Source organism: Macaca mulatta, chromosome 14 (assembly GCF_049350105.2).
Source record: "Macaca mulatta isolate MMU2019108-1 chromosome 14, T2T-MMU8v2.0, whole genome shotgun sequence".
In the NCBI taxonomy this organism is placed as follows: domain Eukaryota; kingdom Metazoa; phylum Chordata; class Mammalia; order Primates; family Cercopithecidae; genus Macaca; species Macaca mulatta.
In genome coordinates, this window is record NC_133419.1 from 117760278 (window position 1) to 117780556 (window position 20279).

At 44.7% G+C, this 20279-nt stretch overlaps 1 protein-coding gene across 9 annotated transcripts in view; it reads right to left on the reverse strand.

Moving 5' to 3' along the window:
- The window catches only part of SIK3 (SIK family kinase 3), a 299785-nt gene that overhangs the window by 240868 nt on the left and 38638 nt on the right, over positions 1-20279 (reverse strand). For 7 of the 9 annotated variants that reach the window (XR_013404311.1, XR_013404312.1, XM_077964364.1 and 4 more), the window contains exon 1: positions 14288-14580. The exons of the other annotated variants lie outside the window; for them this stretch is intronic. Coding sequence is in view for 5 of the 7 variants with exons in the window: in XM_077964364.1 (XP_077820490.1) it covers positions 14288-14560 (273 nt within the window). In the remaining 2 variants the exon portion in view is untranslated. Of the gene's footprint in view, positions 1-14287; positions 14581-20279 lie in introns of those variants that run through there. 9 annotated transcript variants of the gene reach the window in all.

Below are 20279 nucleotides of genomic sequence, written 5' to 3' on the forward strand. Positions count from 1 at the left end.
TCAACCAACCTGCCAAATTAATCAATGCTTTTCCTTGTCTCAGTAAAGCTATCAATGCCCTCAACATGCAAACTGGCTCCAACTAATAGCAGCTGTCTCTTACTCTTAGAAGCTTCTGCTGCTCCCATTGCTCCCATTATTAAGTTTTTTGGTTTTTTGTGGTTTGTTTGAGACAGAGTCTCGCTCTGTAGCCCAGGCTGCAGTATAGTGGCAGGATCTCGGTTCACTGCAACCTCTGCCTCCCAGATTCAAACAATTCTCCTGCCTCAGGCCTCTAGAGTAGCTGGGATTACAGGCATGCACCAACACACCCAGCTAATTTTTGTATTTTTAGTAGAGACAGGGTTTCATCATCTTGGCCAGGCTGGTCTGGAACTCCTGACCTCAGGTGATCCACCCGCCTTAGCCTCCCAAAGTGCTACAATTACAGGCGTGAGCCACCACGCCCAGCCCAGGCTCCCATTATCAAGTTATATTCTTACCAATAATTAATTGTTTTTTCCCCAAACCTATTTATACCAGCTCATTATTACAGTTAGGTAATTTAACTAAATAGAATGTAAACTGAAGAAAAATTAAGGAGAGACGTTTCTATGAAAACTACATCAAATGCTTAAAAAGACATAGTAAATTAGATGTGAATGAGATAAGTATAAAAGACTGAGAGGAAGTCAAAAAAATCAAGAGGGATTCTGTACTAATATTGCTTCACAAATGCCATTAAATTCATGTTCTGCTTTAAAAAGTAAACAAAAAAAATAAATAAAAAGTAAACAAAACTGGAAATTATAGATAATGAATTATAGGTGTATTTAATGGAAACAAAATTAAGGAACTCCAATTAGGGCATACAAAGAAAAAGCCTTGGCCCTGTATCAACAGGTTAACAAAATATTAACCTATATTAACAAACATTAATATTTAATATTAACAAAAAATATTAATGTTTGTTAACATAGGTTAAAATATTTTGATATTAACCTATGTGTTAATCAATCTTTCCTTCTTTCTCTCATTTCTCTCTCCTTTCTTTCTTTCCTTTTTAGAGACAGGGTCTCTGTCACACAGGCTGGAATGCAGTGGAGCAAGCATAGTTTACTGCACTGTAATCTGGAATTCTGGGGCTCAAGCAGTCCTCCCACCTCAACCTCCCGAGTAGCTAGAACTACAGTCACTCACCACCATCCACCGCTCATTTATTTTTATTTTTTGGTAGAGATGGGGCCTCACTACTACTGTGTTGCTCAGGCTGGTTTTGAACTGGCCTCAAGCAATCCACCTACCTAGACTTCCCAAAGTGCTAGGATTACAGGCATGAACCACCATACCCAGCCCTGTTTGTTTGTTTGTTTAAAGAATCCTCTTCTATTTAGAGATGCATGCCAAAATATCTACCGATGAAATGAAAGGATTCTGGGATATGCTTCAAAATCCAGGAAAAAAGGGAGGAAGTGGGAAAGGGTATAAAAGAAAGATTGGCCACAAAATGGCAACTGTTTAAACTAGGCGATAGGCAGATGCGGGTTCATTATATTATTCTCTCTATTTTCACTTATGTTTGAAATTTTCCATAATACATACTTTTTAAAAGATTAATGCATTAGCCAGGCGCAGTGGCTCATGCCTATAATCCTAGCACTTTAGGAGGCCGAGGCAGGCGGATTGCCTGAGCTCAGGAGTTCAAAACCATCCTGGCCAACATGGCGAAACCCCATCTCTAAAAAAATACAAAAATTGGCCAGGCATAGCGTGCACCTATAGTCCCAGCTACTCAGGAGGCTGAGGTAGGAGAATTGCTTGAACCCAGGAGGCAGAGTGTGCAGTGAGCCGAGATCATGCACTGCACCTCAGCCTGGGAGACAGAGCAAGATTCCATCTCCATAAAAAAGAAAAAACAAAAAAAGATTAATGCATGAATGTATATTTCTGATTTCCCTGCTTTATCAGTTTTTCCTCTCAATTAACTAAGCACATCATAACCAAAACTTACTGTATAGGAGGGCTTCTATAGGAGATAAAACAAAAGCACATAACATCAAATGTCCAAAACACAGATAATTCCACAGCCATAACCCCACAACATACTAAGCACCACATCCCATATGGTCCAATTACCCTTGAAAATCTCGTAACCCATAAAGCACAGTGCACACAGAAAATTCAAACATGATAGAACTGCTGCATTACATATTTATTCATATAACTTTCTCCCTCACAATCTCTTTCACTATCTTTTCACCATTAAAACGAGGGAGGAGCAATTTACAACTTTTATAAATCTCTGAAATTCTCACGCTGGTTTACCAAAAAATAGTTATTTAAAAATCAATGGTAGGCTGGGTGCGGTGGCTCACGCCTGTAATCCCAGCACTTTGGGAGGCCCAGGCGAGCAGATCATGAGGTAAGAGTTCAACACCAGCCTAGCCAACATGGTAAAACCCCGTCTCTACTAAAAATACAAAAAAAAATTAGCTGGGTGTGGTGGCACACGCCTGTAGTCCCAGCTACTTGGGAGGCTGAGGCAGGAGAATCTCTTGAACCCAGGAGGCGGAGGCTGCAGTGAGCAGAGACTGCGCCATTGCACTCCAGCCTGGGCGACAGAGTGAGACTCCGTCTCAAAAAAAAAAAAAAAAAAAAAAAATCAATGGCAAGGCCAGGTGTGATGGCTCACTCCTGTAATCCCAGCACTTTGGGATGTCAAGGCAGGTGGATCACAAGGTCAGGAGTTCGAGAGCAGCCAGACTAACATGGTGAAACCTCGTCTCTACTGAAAATACAAAAATTAGCCAGGTCTGGTGGCGCGTGCCTGTAATTCCAGCTACTGAGGAGGCTAAGGCAGGAGAATCACTTGAACCCGAGAGGTGGAGGTTGCAGTGAGCCAAGATCATGCCATTGTACTCCAGCCTGGACCACAGAGTGAGACTCCATCTCAAAAACAAACAAACAAAAAAAAATCAATGGTTTGGGTGATCAGGAAAGAGTCTGTTTCTCATTAACCTTTCTTCTTCCCTTCAGCAATTTCTCGTTTGGGTTTTTATCCCTATATCAAAGATCAGGAGAGAATGATGATTTATAAAAAGCAAATAAAAGGTTAGACTTGGCCGGGAATGATGGCTCACACCTGTAATCCCAACACTCTGAGAGGCTGAGGGGGGTGAATGACTTGAGGTCAGGAGTTCGAGACCAGCCTGGCCAACATGGTGAAACCCCATCTCTACTAAAAATACAAAAATTAGCCGGGTATGGCTGGGGGCGCCTGTAATCCCAGCTACTAGGGAGGCTGAGGCAAGAGAATCGCTTGAACCCAGGAGGTGGAGGTTGCAGTGAGCAGAGATCGCACCACTGCACTCCAGCCTGGGCGACAGAGTGAGACTCTGTCTCAAAAAAAAAAAAAAAAGGGTTAGACTTACACTTATTCTTTTCCTTCCTCTTCCAGGTTTGGTACAGGGAAAGACAGATTACACAGCCGATGTAACCTTCTCCTGACTTGTACTACATCTATGGGACTAGGTTTAGAGGTGTAGTAGAGACTTAAAATCCCTACACCCCCAAGCCAACAAAGGTAGATGGGGAGACAGATAAAATAAAGAGAGCCAGTGTGGCTTGCAGTGAGCCAAGCCTGCTCATACACTGCTCAGGAGGTTAACTCTAGTGCAGTCTTTCTGGAAAGCAATGTGGCGATACACATTATTAGGTGATATACAGGCATGTGTTCCCTTTGGCACAGTAATTTCCCTTTCAACAATATATCTGGAGCAAAAAAATCAGAAATACATCAAAGACTTGTGCACAACAATGGTTATCACAGAAAATTTGTAAAGTGAAAAACTAGAAAGAAAATTATAAAAAAGATTCAAAAAATAACAGCAATGTTACGGTAAAGTACACACACATCAAAATTGATACTGGCCAGGCACGATGGCTCACACCTGTAATCCCAACACTTTGGGAAGCCAAAGAGGGAGGATCATTTGAGCCCAGGAGTTCAAGACCAGCCTAGCAACATACAAGACCCCCATCTCTACTACAAATAAAATTTTTAAAAATTAGCTGGGCGTGGTGGCATGCACCTGTAGTGGCATGTACCTCCACCCAGGAGGTGGAGGCTGCAGTGAGCCATGATCACTTCACTGCACTCCAGCATTAGGTGACAAAGTGAGACCCTATCTCAAAAAAAAAAAAACAAAAACAAAAAAACAACTAAAATCAATTACTAGCCCAGAAAGGCTGCGAAATCTACTTACTCAGAGATTTGTGAGAAAAAGGTAGAAAATTACTTTTCTTTAACATCTTAACTAAAGATAGGAAATTCCACTAGTAAAAGTCAAAGATGTGTTAAGGATATAAAAACAAACTCAGCTCTTACTTTTTAATCTTTATATTCATGTACTCAATGAATATCTGCAGACATTGCACTAAATATAAGGAATTCAGCAATGAATAACAGACTAAAATTCCTGCCCCCACAGGGTTTACATTAGATTATCACACTGTGCCATCCTAAAGAGCAGTATAAGTTAGGTTAGGTATTTTTCTTTTGTCCTTTTTTTTTTTTTTGAGAAGCACTCTGGCTCTGTTGCCTAGGCTCATGAGTTCAGTGGCACAATCATAGCTCACTGAAACCTTGATCTCCTGGGCTCAAGTGATGCTCCCACCTCAGCCTCCTGAGTAGCTGGGACCACAGGCATGCACCACCACACCCCTGGTTATTTTTATTATTATTATTTGTAGACATAAGGTCTCACTATGTTGCCCAGGCTGGTCTCCAACTCTGGGGCTCAAGTGATCCTCCTGCCTCAGCCTCCCAAAGTGCTGGGATTACCAGCATGAACCACTGCATCTGGCCAGCTATTTTCTTTTTTTACTTTTAAGTAAAATTATGCTTGGAAATTTCAAGTACGTCAAAGCACTGTCAGAAAATAAATGGCATCTAGCACTTGAACTAATCCGTAGATGCCCTTAATAAATGTTTATAAGAGTAAGAAACTGGCCAGGCATGGTGGCTCACATCTGTAATCCCAGCACTTTGGGAGGCCGAGACGGGCGGATCACAGGCCAGGACATCGAGATCATCCTGGCTAACACGGTGAAACCCTTCTACCAAAAATACAAAAAATTAGCCGGGTGTGGCAGTGGGCACCTGTAGTCCCAGCTACTCAGGAGGCTGAGGCAGGAGAAAGTCGTGAACCCGGGAGGCGGAGCTTGCAGTGAGCCGAGATCATGCCACTGCACTCCAGCCTGGGCGACAGAGCAAGACTCCGTCTCAAAAAAAAAAACAGTAAGAAACTGTGTGACTCAGGTATTGGAGTAGAAGGAAGACTTCATTTCACTGAATGCTCCTTTGTACCTTTTGAATTTTGGACCATATATCATCCATTTCTATTTCTGATAATTTTGCAAGTTTAATGGACGGATGGATGGATGGATGGATGGATGGATGGATGGATGGATGGATGGAATAAAAAATTTCTTCTCCAAAAAATTCCATCTCAAGAAATGTGGGTAACTAACCTGCATTTTCACACTCAATTCGTCTGGGGGAAGCTATGAAAAGTAAAGTACACTGCTGGTAAACACGCGCTGGAGCTGAAACTAGGCAGAAATTTGATAATTTTTCAGAACTTCCCAATCAAAACCTAAATTTAGTTTAAAATAACTGGCCGAAAGCATCCAACTGAATGAGCTCAGCCCACACAGACAAGCTTCAACAGGCAATGAGTCTGCTTCTCTTTCCGTTTCAACTTCTGGGAAATGTGGCTAAGTATTCACAATCTGATTCCTGCCTCTTTGAAAAGCCTGTCTGAGATAAAATACCATCAGTGTCCAGAGGCTCCTTGTCTACCACGGATCACACACCTGCTAAACACAAATATGCTCCTAACATAACTTAGTGATGGCTCATGCAACAGTTCTGTACTCGCTTCCGCAATTCTATTCTGAACAGATCCAAAAGAAGCCTTTCAAGCTAATTCATTCAAGACTGTTGAGATTTCTCAAAGACATTGCCTACACCATTTATTTAGCAGTGTTTTATTAGATTAGGATAAAAGCCCATTTGAATGTATATAATTTTCATGCTCTTGATGTTATCAGTCATCCACAGGACTGTATGACTATACTGTTATCCCAGAAAGGGACCAAGCTACTCGCTATGAGGAGGAGCCAGGGACTCACCTACCTGATAGGTGAGGTCATTCATCTGGAGAATAGCCATAGCCCACAGACCAGAAACCACAACTATATTAAGAAGAATCCCTTCCTGTGTTTACTTAGGATAATGAAAAAAAAAAAAAAAGAGGAACCCTTAATATAAGTGGTTCTCTTGACCCCCACCTGTGTCATCAAGGTATGTATCTAGATGACCAGTTCTCTTAATGAGTTGTAAGACGTCACCATCCCTGGAAAGTGTTTGTGATTTAGTAAGTGAGGAGCCCACCAAAGAAACATACCCTCAAAGGTAGATCTGACCAGCCCAGCAATACAAATATGTAATTACCAATATTCCCTAGGAGTTGGCTGGATATAATGACATGAGAAAACCACATAAGCCAGACTACTTTTATGGTCTTTGCATGTTGTGTTTACTTCTTTCCCTTTTTATTTTCTTCATATCTCAGTCATGCCAAGGGGCATCTGACCAGCAGATTTACAGGCAAAGCAGTGGACTCATAGGGTACTCAAGGTTACTGGCAAAGGTGACAGAGTGGTATAATGCCAAAGGACAGGTGAAATACAGGGTTGGAATATTTACTCTTCCTCTCTACTCGGAAATGTTTCCTCTCATCATGACATCTTGCTTTTGGTTTGTCTTATAGAAAGGATAAATATCTTAGACTTTAATTGGTATAGGTGTATCTCGCTTACCCAGTAAAAGAGCGAGTGCTCAGAGGGCAAGGGCAATGTTTTCTGTGATTAGAGAAGTCAGAGTAGAATTAAGTAGGAATAGTGATACCTAGATTCTAACTCCAGCTCCCCCACTATCTAGCTATAAGACTCCGGGAAAATGGGAGTGAGGAGAGAGATGAGCCATGAATCTAATGGATAATTGGTCTAAATGACTTTCAAAGTCCCTAAAACCCTGAGATTTTTTTTTTTTTTTTGAGACGGAGTTTCACTCCTGTTGCCCAGGCTGGAGTGCAATGGCTCAATCTCAGCTCACTGCAACCTCCACCTCCCAGGTTCAAGCGATTCTCCTGCCTCAGCCTCCCAAGTAGCTGGGATTACAGGCACGCACCACCACGCCTGGCTAATTTTTTGTATTTTTGGTAAAAACAGGGTTTCACCATGTTAGCCAGGCTGGTCTCGAACTCCTGGCCTCAGGTGATCCACCTGCCTCAGCCTCCCTAAGTGCTGGGATTACAGGCGTGAGCCACCACCCCAGGCAAAACCTGAGATTATAAATTCTGTTAAGTCTGTCTTTCCAGACTCTGGAAAAAACAGAACTAGAATAGAACCTCTCTAAGGTCTTTTTCATGCCCAATAAATCAACAAATACTTGTTGGCTGATCATGCTTAATTTATGTACAATTTATGTCGATACTCTTTTACAGTGAGAAAGAATATAAGTTGTTAAAACTGAACTCCTCCCTTGTGCCAAGAAAAGCATCAGAAAAGTATTTTTGCTCTTAACCATAAAATAACCTATATGAGTTGCTGTTTTTGTTTTGCTTTGTTTTCCTGAGACAGGGTTTCACTCTGTTACCTAGGCTGAGATACAATGGTGTGACCATACTTCACTGCAGCCTCAGACTCCCAGGATCAAGGGATCCTCCCACCTCCACCTCCCAAGTAGCTGAGCCTACAGGTGCGCACCACCACACCCAGCTAATTTTTAAATTGTTTGTAGAGATGGGATCTCACTATGTTGCCCAGGCTGATCTTGAACTCCTGGCCTCAAGTGATCCTCCTGCCTCATCCCCATAAAGCACTGGAATTACAGGCATGAGCCACCACATCCAGTCAAGTTTTAAAAACATAAATTAGGCCAGGCACGGTGGCTCAAGCCTGTAATCCCAGCACTTTGGGAGGCCGAGACGGGCGGATCACGAGGTCAGGAGATCGAGACCATCCTGGCTAACACGGTGAAACCCCGTCTCTACTAAAAAATACAAAAAAAACAACTAGCCGGGCGAGGTGGCGGGAGCCTGTAGTCCCAGCTACTCGGGAGGCTGAGGCAGGAGAATGGCGTAAACCCGGGAGGCGGAGCTTGCAGTGAGCTGAGATCCGGCCACGGCACTCCAGCCTGGGCGACAGAGCAAGACTCCGTCTCAAAAAAAAAAAAAACATAAATTAGGTGATATTAGTGTTCTATTTGATACTCTCTGATGTCACCCCCATGTCATACCCAATTCCATAAAATGGCCACAAGACCCAGATGATCTGGCCCCTCCTACACATCTGGCCTCATCCTTCCCCATCCTTCCACTTGTTCGCTAAGGTACCATGGCATCATGACCTTGTGTCTAACCTTTGGACAAACCAAGCTCACTTCTGCCCCATGGCCTTTGCACATGCCATTCCTTCTTTAAGGAACGTTCTGTCTTCCAAATCTTCCCAGGTTGGCTTTTTCTCATCACTCAGGTTTCAGCTCAAATATCATCTTGGAAAGAAAGGTCCTCCCTGATCACTCTATCTGAGGCAGCAGCCCTCCCCAGGCATTCTCTAGTCCATTTATTTTCTTCCTGGTATTCATTCCTACATGAAATTTTTAATTTTTTTACATGTCTCTTGTCTGTCTCCTTCTACTAGAAAGCTCCAGAAAGGCAGATGCTTTTGTCTCCCTTGTTCATTGGTACACTCCAGACCCTAGAATGGAACCTGACAAAAAATTTGCATTCAATAAATGTGTTGAATGAATAAATGATTAAGGGAAAGGTTCCATCTCTATGCAGATGTCTTAGATGTTGTTTTGCAGTTACAGTGGCTCTGGTGAGTAGAAAGCATTTCTTTTTCTTTTCAAAGCATCCATTTTATTCTCTTTTATGCAATGAACTAGAAAACATTAGCCAGATTGAAACCTGAAAAATGAAAACAGCACTTCTGGCACAGAATAACTAGTCTGGGCACCTCTGGCTTGAGCGAGATCTATGACTTTCTAGGGAGCTGGCACCAAAGTCAAAATGTTAAAATAAACATCTTTGATGCTGAAAGCGGAATACTGGTGTTTTGACTCTGGAGAGACTAGTCTCAATCAGTCTTAGCTCTTTACAAAATTTCAAAAATGTTTAGTAACCCCATCACCACTGTATCAAACTGAACATAGTCATCTTTCAATAGTCACTTCTAGATTGTCTAGGGATGGGGCTATCTTCCTCAAATGCACCTAATGTAAATTTTGCTTTCAATTTCTTTTTGACATAATTCTCTCCTATTTACCAATGAATCTTGTTTTCAGTTTTCTAATGGGTGAAAGCATCATCTCATGTGCTTCATTAAACTCTTCTTTAGAGGTGAAAATAATGCTTTTAGCCCACTTTGACTTGTTTTCCTCATGGAAATGAGTTTGCACTAAACCACACAGATGTGTCCTGGCTAGTCAATATTTGGAATGGGGTCATAGGGCAAAATGTCTTCTCTGTGTAATATTTAAAGTTAAGAATTCTGACCTTGGCCTTCTAAGGCCTTTGCCTGTGCACGCAAGGACAAATGTGTCCTTAAGCTTGCAGGAACATTTCTTAAACTTTTCACTTAAACCGAATTTAAGTGAACCTCTAGAGAAAAGACTACACTCAACTCTGTTCCCTCATCAACATAACGAAAATTAGTTACACAAAACACACTGAAAATTCAAGGCAGCCCAAAGCAAAAGCCAGTGTTAGTCACAGTTTTCATTAGATGAGTCTCGTTGCTATTTAAAAAAAAAAAAAAGTTTAATGAAAATTTGTTTTAAAATGCCGATTTCATGAGATTAGCCAGCCTGTACCCCATATGAATTAAACCCAACTATCTCAAAGTGGCACCTGAAATAGTAGCAAACTTTTTTTACCATGAAAGTGTATCGTCAGGATGGCATCTACCTACACAAAACTAACGGCATATGCATTCATGAACTGTGACCAAGGGGTGAAAAGCAAAAAAAGGAGGACTATTATTATGTCCATAATATTATCATGTTACTACAACACCTGATAACAATGATGATGATGATGTAACATTTATGTCATGCTATTAGGGCACCACGCTGCTCTAAGAGCTTTGCATACACTATCTTCTTTAATCTTCATAACACCTAAACTTGCGAGGTAAGTACTATTGTCATCCCATTTTACAGATGAGGAAACCCAAGCACACAGAAGTTAAATAACTTCTCACAGCCTAAGAATACCCAACTATTAAGCAGCAAAAGATTCAAACTCAGATTGCTTTATCCAAAGCTGGAACTCTTAGCACGAACCAGTAACAGGCAAGTGATATACAATTGTTGAAACACAGTTTAAACGTATTTGACCAAAGGCTTTTATAGTCACGCATACTTTAAAAAATGCATACAGGCCAAGCATTTGAGTTACAGATTCATGCCTGTAAACCCAGCACTTTGGGAGGCTGAAGCGGGAGGATCGCTTGAGTCCAGAAGTTCAAGACCAGCCTGGGCAACATAATGAGACCTCATCTCTACAAAAAAAATTTAAAAATTAACCGGGTGTGGTGGTGTAAGCCTGTAGTCCCAGCTACTTAGGAAGCTGAGGCAGGAGGATCTCTTGAACCTGGAAGTTTGAGGTTACAGTGAACTCTGACAGTGTAGTGTCACTGCACTCTAGCCTGGGTGACAGAGTAAGACCCTTCCCCAATATTTTTAAAAAGGAAAAAAATGCATACAAAATCTATCTACTCTTTGGTCCCAATCGTCCAACTAGTGAAGGTATAATTAGGCACAGGCAACAGACTACCAGCAATTTGAGAGCAGAAAACATTCTTTTTTAAAAATATCTATAATACTTTATAGTTTCCTACCAAAAAAAACAGAGCCAGAGAACCTCAAGCTAAGTAAGGCTCTTCCAAAAAAAGGAAATCAAAGCAGGTAGGACAAAGACAGCCAGGGTGAGCTACTAACCAAAGTATGTCACAGCTGAACATTCTCTCCTGGTAACTGTTCTGCAGTGCCGCTCTAAGCACTGCAGTGCTGCCAATATGAAGTCTGAGCTCATGAATGCCGTGCTGCAAAAGTAACCAACAAGCAAATAGGAAAAGCTTCACTTTTCTCTACTGATTTTATTCATCCCAGGATCCCACTCTAGAAGGTTTGAGAATTAACAGAATTTGGGAAAGGGCCAGCTTAACCACATAGCACTGGATGGAGTGCAGTATCCTACTCAATAAATGAGGTTTACTTTAGTCTCTTAGTCCTTGGAATGGGTCATGTGTGTTTAAAAAAAAAAAAAAAAGGGAGGGGGATCATAACTATTTCTGATGTTCAGAAAATACCTATTACCTAACCTCCTTCAGCCAACACAAGCATCATCTGAATTACCTGTCTGACTGTTACATATGGTTATAAGAAAACCCAGACCATTTCCCACAAGGGGAAAAAAAAAAAATCACACACCTCTAAAAGACAAAACAACAAATGATACATTCTGGAAACAGATGGGGGAAAAAAATAACTCTGTATTTCCAAAGGACCCCTCTGCAGAAGTAAGATAAAGGCTGCAGTGCATGGGGAGAAAAAAAACCAACCTGAGTTAACTGAAGCAGCAGCTTTGGCAACTTCTAGTACCTATGCACCTTCCCCACGGTTATATAACCAAACCATAACCTTAATAGGCCATCATACTGTATGTCAACAGCTGTTAGGCACATCTAAGCTGTCAGCATTTGAGAACCCCTTCCAAAGTGGATTCAGAGAAGCATGGAGCAGGCCAAACTATGCTCCTGGTTCACCCAGAGCACATGACAACTCCTTGTGAATTAAGCTTCACTCATGTAGTCAGAATAATTTAAGCAGCAAAAGATATAGCACTTGTAACTGTAACTAGGAAATTGCACACTGCTACAGAAACACAAATGAATGCTGGTGTGGCTCCTTCACACATGCAACTCATTGTCCAAGCCATTTCAGTCTCATTCAAGACTTTGAATATTTCCATACATAGGAATTGCATAACTGCATACCACAAATGATCAAAGATAAAAACCAACATAAACAGTGACACCCGTTTGTAAACAAGCCAATATTTAAAATGTTGCAGTCCTAAAGGATACCAAGGTCTCAGAGAAAAACTATGAAAAACAGACGCACGCACACATACACACACATGAAAATTAGAAAGCGGGCAGACCAGCCATAATTAGGCACTGGCTTTGCTGACTACTGAAGATAGAAATGTCTCTTTTATATTAAAGCCAAGAATCAACTGTTTGCAATTACATTTACAAAAACATTCAACCCTGTCTGTAACAGATTTTATCAATATTTTGGTGTATCCAAGGGCTGGAAGATTCAAAATTCTTTAAATCGTGAAACCATAAACCAAGCAACCAATTAAGTTCATGGAGACTATCCCCCAGAGGTCAGAGCAAAATACCCACAGGAGCACAAAGTGATTACACAGAAAATAGGGAGAAAAAAAGGAAACAGCAAAACAAGGAACAAGGCATATTGTTTGTAAATATAAGTTTGCCTTGGCTAATAGTAAACTAGACTGGAAACACGGTGAGGGGCCAGGATGGCAAGTGAGGAGCACGCCAAAGTCTTGGCTCAATCGACTTCCCCTGACTTCCCCTCAGGGTCTGAGGGAGCCCTGGACTTTGGTATCTCATTCAGCTCTGACCTGCAGACTTGAGGCCCTGTGATAAAAACGGACAAAAAGGCTGAAGAGGGCCCTCCAGAGGAAGTGAAACTGACCAATCAATTCGCCACAGCCACCCACCCTGACACCCTGGTAGGAAGGGCCCCTTGCAGTCTCAGGCAGAAAGATGGTGGGGAAGGAACTTCAGGTTGCAAGTGATCAGGAGAGAAGGCCTAGATAAGTCACTGGCTTCAGAAAACAAGCCACTGCCATAAAAGCAAAAACAAGGTAGGTCATGACAACCAGAGGCTAGGCTGAGGAGGTGAGGAGAATTGATGTGGCTTTGGTAGGAGGCGGCAGCAGCTGTAAGGGTTCTTCATTCCTCAGGTTGAGGGAAAACACAAGCTGCAGTTTTAAACATAATGAATGACTACATTAAAAGTATTCATTCAAGTAAGATATTGAGCAAAGAAAATTTTAGAGTAAAAATGGGCTTTGCGGGTTCCACCAAAACCAAAATGTCTTAGATTCCAATCCTCCCAACGAAGGCTACATGAAAGTGCTACCATATTTCCTCAAAGAAAGAATTTTACATGCATACATATATAGCTTCCTAATTGACCTTGGCCAATTTCACTCCCATAGCGCCTCAAATCCCTTTGAGAACTAAGGGCTCGATGCGTGTAATCTCCCGGTGTCTGGGTTCACAAGCCTCCCCCCGACCAGTGAAAGCCCACCCTGGGTTCTACAAAGCCCACAATTCCCGACCCTCTAACAACTAAAAATAACCAGCAATCAGCTCTCCCAAATTGTTTAACCCCTGATTACCTAGTGCCATCATAAACCTGGGACACCCCCCACCCCCACCTCACTCCCCCATTCCCTGGGCCCCTTCCTGTGGACAAGCAAAGCAATTTCCCCCTTATTTCCCCATTTGCCTCCTCCACTAATCGTGTCTCCTCGGGATTCCCTTCGCACCATCTATCAGTCTTAGATGATCAAAAGCGGATTCCTATCTCTGTCTTAAGGCACCAGGATCCTGGGACCTCCCAGCGCCCTGCAGGCGTGCACATCCCCAGTCCGTGCCCCAGCCGTCCTAGGTCCCCTTACAAGCCCGGGTCTGCCACTTCACCCTTGTTTTCCCCCATCCTCCAGGTCCACATTTCAAATGCCCCTGCCCTCATTCCCTTATGATTTCCTAACTGCTGTTTCCAGAGTCTTCTGGGTTTACAGTCTCCCGGCCCTCGGGGAGTTCCGACCCCTTCTTTCCAATCATCCCCTTTACCCCCTGCCCTCAGCCCCAAGGACCCCTCCCCGCGCCCGGCTCCTGGGCTCCCAGGGTCGGTGCTCTGTGCCCCCGGCCCCCTGCGTGGAGTTCCGCCGCCTCGAGTCCCAGGTGTCCCTAGCTCCGCGCCCGCCCCGCGGCGGCCGGCCCCCTCCCGCCTCCCGGCCCCCAACGCTCCCACCACGCGCCGCGCTCGCGGCCCCGACCCCCGGCTGGGGGCGCGGACCTCTCCCGGCCCCGCCACGCTCCGAGGGCCGCCCGGCCCCTGCGCCGGTACCTTGGCCTTGGTGACGAGGTGCGTGGCCCGCTTGACCACCGCGAAGTTGCCCTTGCCGATGGTGCGGTCGATCTCGTAGTAGCCGATGCGGGCAGGCATGGGTCCGCGGGAGGCCGGGGCTGGGGGACGCGGCGGGCCGGCCGCTGGGGACACGGCAGCGGGGGCGGCTGGGGACCCCGGCGCGGGCGGAGGCAGCAGGCGGCCAGCGGTCCCGGCTACCCCCGTCCCGGCCCCGGCAGCCCCGCCAGCTCCGCTCGCCGCCGCCGCCGCCATCTTGTTGTGCAGTGAAACCTCCGGGGCCGCGGGGAGCCGGCTCGGGGGAGGGGGCAAGGGGGGGCGGGAAAGGGGGGGGCCGCGGACGTCACTCGGGGAGGCGGGGCGCCTTCGCCGCCCGGCGCCCGGCGCCATGGCAACCACGGGTCACGTGCCGACGCGCGTCACTGCCCGGAGCCATGGCAACCGTGACCTCACCGGCGGGCTCGACCTTCCCGCGTGGGCCCCGGTTCCTGAGGCGCTGGCTCCCGGGTGCCCCCCTCCGGGAGCTGACGGTGGGAACCTCCGGTGAGCCCCCAACCTGGAAGCCTCCGCCGCCTTTCCCGAGTCGGGGGCGCAGGATGCCCGACCCAAAGCCAATCCCCCACCCCCGCTCGAATCGCCAATGTGACCTCTACTGTGACCTCTGTCCCAGTTCAACGATCACCCAACCTCCCTTAACAAAAAAAAAAGTGTTTCCTCATCACCAGAAATACCAGCGTTGTCCCACTTTAGCCCTTGAGGCCACAAAGGCAGGAATAGCTACACTCTTTAGGCAACTGTCACCAAGTTGGTAACAACGCAGGGGAATTCTTCGGTAAAATTCCTTCCTCTTACAAAATCCAGCTCACCCTGCACAGTCAACCTAATTGTCACCGAATATAGGAGAATGGGGAAACTAGGATTTGCGTGTTCAAGGGCGGACAAGCCAGTCCAAACAGGCATTCCAGTCATTGGGTGGGTGACAGCCAAAGAAGGTACGTCATTTTCCTTCCTACCACCCCCATCTCTGAACAATTCTACAGGGATGTCTGTCAGAGTGCCTACATACTATTTCTGTTGCTTGTATAACCCTGATGAAGCAGTGGTGCACATTGTCCAATGAACCACGTCCTGTTTAAAGAACAGTCGGTTAAGCAAAATAAATAAGTAAATAATAAAAATTCCATCCCTCCTAGTGACTCTCCGAGGACATTAAGGGTCATCAAGTTAATAACTCCAGCAGTTTCATATCTCTTTTTCTTCCCTTGTCTATTACCTGGCAGCCTTCATAGCTCCCAGGCTTCCTCCTTCTCCCTCCCCTTCCCTTTATTAAATAGATTAACTTAGCTGCTTTAGGTGAGGGTAGCAGGTAGGAAATCAGACTGTCAACAAAATAGTCTTTGGCGGGTTGGATGGAAAGAAGGGAAGCTTGTGAATATTCCAATGTTAAAATGTATTCCTTCGTACTAGTCCTGATCCATCTATATCTATGTCTCTCTCAATGGTAGAACTGTATTGTCAGGTCACTGCATGCACAGTATTAAAAACTGACACCCAGGGCACTGTAAATATGTGGAAGGAGAACTCATGTTTACTCGCTGACCAAAGAGCACTTCCTGGTGCTCCAATTCCCTATCCAACCATGAGTAATGGCTGGGACTTAAGATGGGACAGAGGGGTCATCCCACAATGGTCTTGGATCAATTCCCTGGTAGCTGTTCCAAATTGCCAACACAATTAACACTAATCGGCTCCCTTATTAGCAAATAAGGATAAGAATGAAGTGGGCCTTGGCTTCTTGCATTGGTTAAGCCCTTTCATCAATTGAGCTCATTCCATCCTGGATAAATGATGGGTTGTGACCTGTCTCTCCTATCACTTCATGGCTCTCATCCACCTCTAGCAGGGACTATAACGTTGGTGCTGGGCTGCACGGCTGCAGTTTTTGGTTTTTCTGTTTATTTTTTGTTTTTGAGACAGAGTCTTGCTCTGTCGCCCAGGCTGGAGTGCAGTGGTGTGATCTCAGCTCACCACAACCTGTGCCTCCCAGGTTCAAGCCATTCTCCTGCCTCGGCCTTCTGAGTAACTGACACTGCAGGCGCACACCACCACGCCCGGCTAATTTTTGTATTTTCAGTAGAGACGGGGTTTCACTATGTTGGCCAGTCTGGTCTCGATCTCCTGACCAGTTCAAGACTGATCTACCTGATCCACTCGCCTCGGCCTCCCAAAGTGCTGGGATTACAGGTGTGAGCCACCATGCCCGGCTACAGCTGCAGTTTTACCATCTCCCTGGGCGTCTCAACAGAAACCTTAGCTGGCTGGTAAAGTAAAGAAAAAATCTTTCACTATGGAAGCTGCAGGAGCGGCACTGAAACCATGCTTACTGGTGACTGTATGATCACAGAGTGTCCTTCACTAATGGAGATAATTCGAACATCAAATATCACAACTTTTGCTGCTCTCTCAAGAGTATCAAAAATAAAAACAACTCTGAGGAGGACCTAGAAAATGGAGCATTGTTCTAATTTCCAAAGAGAAGCAGCAGATGACTCTCAATAATGACCAGAACATATGCTGTGTGCTGTGTGTTATGTCACTTATGCTCCTTTCCTGTATAGATTGAGGTCACTAGATGGTGCTTCTGATTGAGACTTTGGTAGAGACTTGCTGGAGATCTTGAAGAGTAGTCCTCTTTGGCGCAAAGAATACAGAAAATTAGAGAAGGGAGTGATCAAAGGAGATCATCGGGCAAAAAGGAAAATAGTTTAGATGTTTACGTTTAATAAGGATTTATTGAGTACCAAGAACTGCGTTCGGTTCTGAGGTAAATGATTATAACAATCTGCCACACATTATGCTAAACATTGTACCTAAGTGAACTCACCTAATCTTCACAACAACTTAATTAGATGGTTTGTATTATGTCTCTATTTTGCAGATAAGGAAAATGAGGCACATAGGGATTAAGGGAATTGGCCAAAGTCATAGAGCTAGAAAGTGATAGAACTGGGATTAAAACCCAGGCAACCTACCTCTGGAACCTAGGGTCTTCCCCATTGTATTATAATCCCTGTCAAGGTAGGAGCCAGTAGGAAAAGTGGTCTCTCCATTAAGTCCAGGGTGACTGAGCTCAGTTTAGACCCAGGGAAGAAGAGTATTTTGAGAGGTCTTGAAAGCAGGACAGAGCAGGCAGCAGAAGCATATGAATAAAGACAACAAGATAGTAAGACTGAATGAAGTGCCTGCGATGGCTTCACTTGTAAATGGCACCAAGAAGAGAATCATGGCTTATTGTGTAGAAGTGTTTCTGGCCCTTAAGAATACAGGCCTGAGGCCGGGCACGGTGACTCACGCCTGTAATCCCAGCACCTTGGGAGGCTGAGGCGGGCGGATCACAAGATCAAGAGAACGAGACCATCCTGGCCAACATAGTGAAACCCCATCTCTACTAAAAATACAAAAAAAAAAAAAAAAAAAATTAGCTGGGCTTGGTGGCGCGTGCCTATAATCCCAGCTACTCGAGAGGCCGAGGCAGGAGAATTGCTTGAACCCAGGAGGCAGAGGTTGCAGTGAGTCGAGATCGTGCCACTGCACTCCAGCCTGGCAACAGAGCGAGACTCTGTCTCAAAAAAAAAAAAAGAAAGAAAGATAAAAAAAGAATACAGGCCTGGCCAGGCACAGGGGCTCACATCTGTAATCCCAGGACTTTAGGAGGATGAGGTGAGCGGATCACTTGAGGCCAGGAGTTTGAGACCACCCTGGCCAACATGGCAAAACCCCGTATCTACTAAAAATCTTTTAAAAATCGCCAGACTTGGTGGTGTATGCCTGTAATCCCAGCTATTTGGGAGGCTGAGGCACAAGAATTGCTTGAACCCGGGAGGCAAAGGTTACAGTGAACCGAGATCGTGCCATTGCACTCCAGCCTGGGCAACACAGTGAAAACTCCTCTCACAAAAAACAAAATACAGGCCTGTAAGTGTTGTGTTCCTGTCCTGAAGAAGACTCAGAGGAGTGGCTTGGGGGTGGAATTCTCAGAGCCCCTGTAGTGCAAGACAAAGGCAGAGAGCTTCTGAAAAAGCAAAAAATAGATTCAAAGAGGAAAAGGAGACATTTTCCTATGTAATGTCATTGTGTTCTGTTTCCAGAATTTGAAAAGGGCAGACCAAGTTATTCTGGATGACAGTGACAGGAACCTGGAAACTTTTAGAAGTGATACAGAATGTCTGAGGACCTAAGGTCTGACCTGAGAGTGATACAAACAGTGAGATACAAAGAACACCTAGGCTGCCTGCAAAGCAGTTTACCTGCAACCTGAAAGAAAATTGCAGCCTCACAATGTTGCTCCTTAGACTCTGGGAGCCATGAGGACTTGAAGAAAGCCAGGCTTTGTACTTTTTATTGGTCTAACTCATTACTACCCGAAAAAAAAAAAAAAAAAAAAAAAGCTGAATTTATACATGTATTGTTGACACAGAAACATCATTCAGAAATTCTGTATGCCCGGCCGGGCGCGGTGGCTCAAGCCTGTAATCCCAGCACTTTGGGAGGCCGAGACGGGTGGATCGCGAGGTCAGGAGATCGAGACCATCCTGGCTAACATGGTGAAACCCCGTCTCTACTAAAAAATACAAAAAACTAGCCGGGCGATGTGGCGGACGCCTGTAGTCCCAGCTACTCGGGAGGCTGAGGCAGGAGAATGGCGTGAACCCGGGAGGCGGAGCTTGCAGTGAGCTGAGATCCGGCCACTGCACTCTAGCCTGGGCGACAGAGCGAGACTCCGTCTCAAAAAAAAAAAAAAAAAAAAAAAAGAAATTCTGTATGCCCAAAGACAGCATCGTAGTATATTTACATGCTACGAATTCCCCAAACGAGGAAATTACTCACTGGTTATACATTCTGCCATCACATAGGAATCAAGGCACTGTTGGACACACATTGAACACTCCAAATGCCCTGGTTCTCTGGGTGAGCTGAATGCACACATTCTCTCTGTTAAGACTGTGTTCTGGATGGACGTGGTGGCTCATGCCTGTAATCCTAGCACCTTGGGAGGCTGAGGTGGGTAGATCATTTGAGGTCAGGAGTTCGAGACCAGCCTGGCCAATACGGTGAAACCCTGCCTCTACTAAAAATATAAAAATTAGCCAGGCATGGTGGCGGGCACCTGTAGTCCCAGTTACTCAGGAGGCTGAGGCAGGAGAATGGCTTAAACCCCGGAGGCAGAGGTTGCAATGAGCCGAGATCGTGCCACTGCACTCCAGCCTGGGTGACCGAGCAAGACTCTGTCACAAATAATAATAATAATAAAAGACTGCGTTCTGCATCACCACCTCAGCTGTGTGGCTTTTGCCTTTTTTCCTCCTCTATCCCAGATCCACCTGGTCACATCCCAATTTCCCCAGGGCATCCCAAGCAAGTCTGAGCAGCCAAGGGTAACTACTCAGTCTCCTGCTAGAAAATATCTCAGGGAGGTGGTATAAGAGAAGCTAACTAAGCTTTCAGTCAACAACTTTCTGTTCAGTCTGCCCACATTGTTCTTTTTAATGTAACCATTCAAGCTGTGACACAAAACATAAAAATTGCCCTTATTACTTTGCATGTGTTCTAGGATATGGTCGAAACATTTTTAGATTATTATTAATTACCCTTTGAATAATCCAAAACATCTTCAGGCTGGAGTGCAGTGGCACTATCATAGGTCACTGCAGCCTCAACTTCTTGGGCTCAAGTGATCCTCCTGCCTCAGTCTCCCAAGTAGCTGGGACTACATGTGTACACCACCATGCCTGGCTAATCTTTTAATTTTTTTGTACAGACAGGGTCTTGCCATGTTGCCCAGGCCAGTCTCAAATTATTGGTCTCAAATAATCCTCCTGCCTCAGCTTCACAAAGTGTTGTGATTACAGGTGTGAGCCACTGAACTGACCAAGTATAATTTTTGAAAGGTCTTCTTCAACCTTAGATGTGACTG